This window comes from Cetorhinus maximus, chromosome 29 (assembly GCF_964194155.1).
Source record: "Cetorhinus maximus chromosome 29, sCetMax3.hap1.1, whole genome shotgun sequence".
NCBI classification, from domain to species: Eukaryota; Metazoa; Chordata; class Chondrichthyes; order Lamniformes; family Cetorhinidae; genus Cetorhinus; species Cetorhinus maximus.
Genome location: NC_135907.1, coordinates 11050382 through 11055321, shown reverse-complemented (window position 1 = coordinate 11055321; position 4940 = coordinate 11050382). Strand labels below are relative to the sequence as shown.

Below are 4940 nucleotides of genomic sequence, written 5' to 3'. Positions count from 1 at the left end.
CAGGACTGCAATGTAGGCACGGTCTAAGGAAGGGGGTGAATTTTGGAAATAGTATGAAAATGGTGAGTAGGGTTCAACAGAATCTAGGCTAGAGTATAGTGGGCCTGCTTTGTACTAACACTGCTATGAATCACTGTAGTTCTATGGTTTCTGATCAATTCCATTCAAATAAAAGTGCACTTCACAGAACCTACATTTCCCCCCAGATCATAAAATCTAATTATCTCTGGAAAAGCTCCAGGGTTTTTGCTTTTATTCCACGTATTTGTCACAGTCACAGTGTGAGGAAATGCTTCATGACATCAGTACTGAACTCAGGTTTCACTAGTCTGTACCTATGTCATTTTGACCTGTATCTTGGTTTAACTTGAAATAGTGCTCCTTCACTCTGTGGTGTGTTTTATATTCTTCTGTAAGGCTCCTCCTCACTTTCTTTTCTAGTCCTGAAGAGTCTCCATTTTCCTAATCTTTGCTCATAGCTCAATCCCAGAGACAAGGAGTCAGCCTGTTGACCCAACGCTGCACTTATTACAATTCTTGGGGATTCCTTTGGTGCCTTGGTGACCAGAACCGAATTCGGTATTCGAAGTATGACTGAATGCTGCACTATGCAGCTTTACGCAGTGGTCTGGGGCTTGTATTCTACTGATCCTACAATCGAGCTCAGTATTCTATATTCTATGTTAATTGTGACTCTACAATCTCTTTCATCACCTCCCTATTTATTGTGCATGTGTCTGGGGCCTCTCTTCCGATATGTTTCAACTAAGTGGAACTTCCCTGCATTCACTGATACCCTTTGTGGGCTTTGTTTGCAATCTGATTTATACATTCCTGAAGCTGTCTTGGTTTAGTGCCCTTTCAACCTGTTCTTGTTCTCCATTGGCACTAATGAGATTTCACTAAGTTTAATATGGTTCCTAGCCCCTGGTATTTTTTCTCCGTGCATTCCATGTAGATAGCTTATCTTCCTGCTGATCATCACTCATGCAGGAAAACAAAAGGCTGTATCCTGTCACGTCATAGAAAATATTTCTGTGTTTTATGAAGTTATAGCTTGGACATTGTACGGTGAATTTAAACTGAAACTCTGTTAGTTGCTTATTTATTTTGCCTTTTCTTTGGGACCAAGTTGTAATAGGTGGTATGGTCCAGACAAATAGTTGTTACCTCAGAGCCAGGTGACTCATCTCTATGATAAAAGCAAAATACTGCGGATGCTGGAAATCTGAAACAAAGACAAAAATTGCTGGAAAAACTCAGCAGGTCTGACAGCGTCTGTGGAAAGGAAGACAGAGTTAACGTTTCGAGTCCGTATGACTCTTCATCAGAACTAGGGGAATAAGAAATGTGGTGAAATATAAGTTGTTCAAGGAGGGTGGGACAGGTGGAGCTGGATAGAGGGCCAGAGATAGGTGGAGGCAAAGGAGAGATTGCCAAAGATGTCATAAACAAAAAGACAAAGGGGTGTTGATGGTGACATCAAGAGTAGAAAGCAGGATGAGCAAGTGACGGATGGCCCTAGTGGGGGTGGGGTGGGGGAAGGGATCGAAATAGGCTAAAAGGTGGAGTTAAAACAATGGATGGAAATAAATTTTTAAAATAATAATAGAAATAGGTGGGAAAATAAAAATATATATCTAAAAAAATATAGAATAATTATTAGAAAAAAGGGGAATCAAAAAGGGGGTGAAGATGGAGGAGAGAGTTCATGATCTGAAGTTGTTGAACTCAGTGTTGAGTCCGGAAGGCTGTAAAGTGCCTAAATGGAAGATGAGGTGCTGTTCCTCCAGTTTGCGTTGAGCTTCACTGGAACAATGCAGCAGGCCAAGGACGGACATGTGGGCATGAGCGCAGGGCGGTGTGTTGAAATGACAAGCGACAGGAAGGTCTGGGTCATGATTGCGGACAGACCGAAGGTGTTCCACAAAGCGGTCGCCCAGTCTGCGTTTGATCTTTCCAATGTGGAGGAGACTGCGTTGGGAGCAGCGAATACAGTAGACTAAATTGAGGGAAGTGCAAGTGACATGCTGCTTCACTTGAAAGGGGCATTTGGGCCCTTGAACGGTGAGGAAGGGGGAAGTAAATGGGCAGGTGTTGCACCTTCTGCGGTTGCATGGGAAGGTGCCATGGGAGGAGGTTGAGGTGTAGGGGGTGATGGAGGAGTGGACCAGGGTGTCCCGAAGGGAACGGTCCCTGCGGAATGCCGCCGGTGGGGGGTGAAGGGAAGATGTGTTTGGTGGTGGCATCATGCTGGAGTTGGCGGAAATAGCGGAGGATGACCCTTTGAATGCGGAGGCTGGTGGGGTGATAAGTGAGGACAAGGGGGGCCCTATCATGGTTCTGGGAGGGAGAAGAAGGTGTGAGTGCGGATGTGCGGGAGATGGGCCGGACACGGTTGAGGGCCCTGTCAACTACCGTGGGTGGAAAACCTCAGTTAAGGAAGAAGGAGGACATGTCAGAGGAACTGTTTTTGAAAGTGACATCATCAGAACAGATGCGACGGAGGCAAAGGAACTGAGAAAATGGGATGGAGTCCTTACAGGAAGCGGGGTGTGAGGAGCTATAGTCGAGGTAGCTGCGGGAGTCAGTGAGCTTGTAATGAATATTGGTGGATAGTCTATCACCAGAAATTGAGACAGAGCGGTCAAGGAAGGGAAGGGAAGTGTCAGAGATGGACCATGTGAAAATGATGGAGGGGTGGAAATTGGAAGCAAAGTTAATAAATTTTTCCAGGTCCAGACGAGAGCATGAAGCAGCACCGAAGCAGTCATCGATGTACCAGAGAAAGAGATGTGGGAGGGGGCCGGAGTAGGACTGGAACAAGGAATGTTCCACATACCCAATAAAGAGACAGGCATAACTGGGGCCCATGCGGGTATCCATAGTCACACCTTTTATTTAGAAGAAGTGAGATGAGTTTAAGGAGAAATTGTTCAGTGAGAGAACAAGTTCAGCCAGATGGAGGAGAGTGGTGGTGGATGGGGATTGTTCGGGCCTCTGTTCAAGGAAGAAGCGGAGAGCCATCAGATTATCCCGGTGGGGGATGGCTGTGTAGAGGGATTGGATGTCCATGGTGAAGAGGAGGCGGTTGGGGCCAGGGAACTGGAAATTATTGAAATGATGTAGGGCATCAGAGGAATCGCGGATGTAGGTGGGAAGAGACTGGATAAGGGAGAGAGTATGGAGTCAAGATAGCAAGAAATGAGTTCCGTGGGGCAGGAACAGGCTGACATGATCGGTCTGCCGGGACAGTCCTGTTTGTGGATTTTGGGTAGGAGATAGAAGTGGGCCGTCCGAGGTTAGGAGAATTTGAGGTTGGAAGCTGTGGAGGGAAGATCTCCAGAGGAGATGAGGTCAGTGACAGTCCTGAAAACAATGGCTTGATGTTCAGTGGCGGGGTCATGGTCCAGGGGGAGGTAGGAGGAAGTGCCTGCGAGTTGGTGCTCAGCCTCCGCGAGGTAGAGGTCAGTAAGCCAGACAACAACAGCACCACCCTTGTCAGCGGGTTTGATGATAATGTCAGGGTTGGACCTGAGAGAACGAAGTGCGGCAAGTTCAGAAAGAGACAGGTTAGAGTGCCTGAGAGGAGCAGATGACAGCTGAAGACACGCGACAGTTCTCAATGAAAAGATCAAGGGCAGGTAAGAATCCAGAGGGAGGGGTCCAGGTGGAGGGAGAATATTGGAGGCGGGTGAAAGGATCCGCTGAACGGAGGATGGACTCCTGCCCAAATAAGTAAGCACTGAGACGAAGGCGGCAGAAGAAGAGTTCAGCATTGTGCCAGGCCCGGAATTCATTGAGGTGAAGGAGCAAGGGTATGAAACTGAGTCCTTTGCTGAGCACTGAACGTTCAGCATCAGAGAGGGGAAGGTCAGGGGGTATGGTGAATACATGGCCGAGGCTGGGTTTAGAAGACAGGATGGGGTCAGAGGGATGGGCAGGGTTGGAGGGTCCTGGATGGGTGTTGGTGTCGATGAGTTGTTGGAGCCATGTTGGTGACTCATCTCTACTTTGTTTCAATAAACAAAACCTCATCATGTGGATATTTTCTGCCTGATATCTCCTGTTTGTGAAATGATGATCTAGCCAATGTGAACAGTATCTATCACAGTGAAGGCTAGGCTCAAACAGGGGTGTGTCATTGCACTAACCACCTTCTCCATTTTCCTCACTTCTCAAGGGCAAGTAGGAATAGGCAATGAATGCAGGCCTTGCCAGTGACATGCATGTCCCGTGAATGAATAATTTTTTAAAAATCAAAGAATTTAGTTTAAAAATTTTAAATATAAATGTAAACTTTAAGAATTCGAACTTGTTATTTTGTTTTTGGAGATATCTGTAGTTTAAAGTATAGTGTGCATTCATCTGCGCATATATATGGTCAGAGAATGTGGCTCATGGGGACAAGCGTAAGGAACATATCTTTTTATTTCTGTTGGACTGTGGCTTAAAATTACAATGGCTGCAAGATGAAAGACATGTCCACTGGAACAGGATGAGAGATATATACACGGTTGCAGTCCTGGAACAGGAACCCTGGACCAAGGGAGCTGCCTGGCAACAAAGTTTTAATTAGCTCCTGACCAGGTGGCCAAGTTTTGTGTGAGAAGCAGTGTAGCTGAATAGCTCATAGCCTGAAAGGCCTAAAACCTCTCTCTCCTGTGTGTGAAAGATTCCAGTAATTCCACAATAATAGCTAGCTCTCTCTGAAAACTGAGGTAAGGAGAAAATCACTGTGAGAGACATTGAAAGGCAAGTGCTCAACTAGTGAACTAAATTCTGAAAGTGCTGGAAGACCACCTTGGGTCATCAACAAGAACTGAAAGGAACTTGGAAGACATCGATCAAAATCAACCCTTCAAATCCTGTACTCTGGAATTGGTGCTATTGAACTGTTTTATCCCACCACAGTTCATATTTCTTTCTTTTGCCACTTG

The 4940-nt window shown here is 46.1% G+C and overlaps 1 protein-coding gene across 1 annotated transcript in view; it reads left to right on the top strand.

Moving 5' to 3' along the window:
- Positions 1 to 590: 590 nt before the first annotated feature.
- Positions 591 to 4940, top strand: part of LOC144669326 (small G protein signaling modulator 3-like) — a 39522-nt gene continuing 35172 nt past the window's right edge. The window contains exon 1 of the mRNA XM_078531690.1: positions 591 to 666. Within this exon, the coding sequence (XP_078387816.1) occupies positions 591 to 666 (76 nt within the window). The remainder of the gene's footprint in view (positions 667 to 4940) is intronic.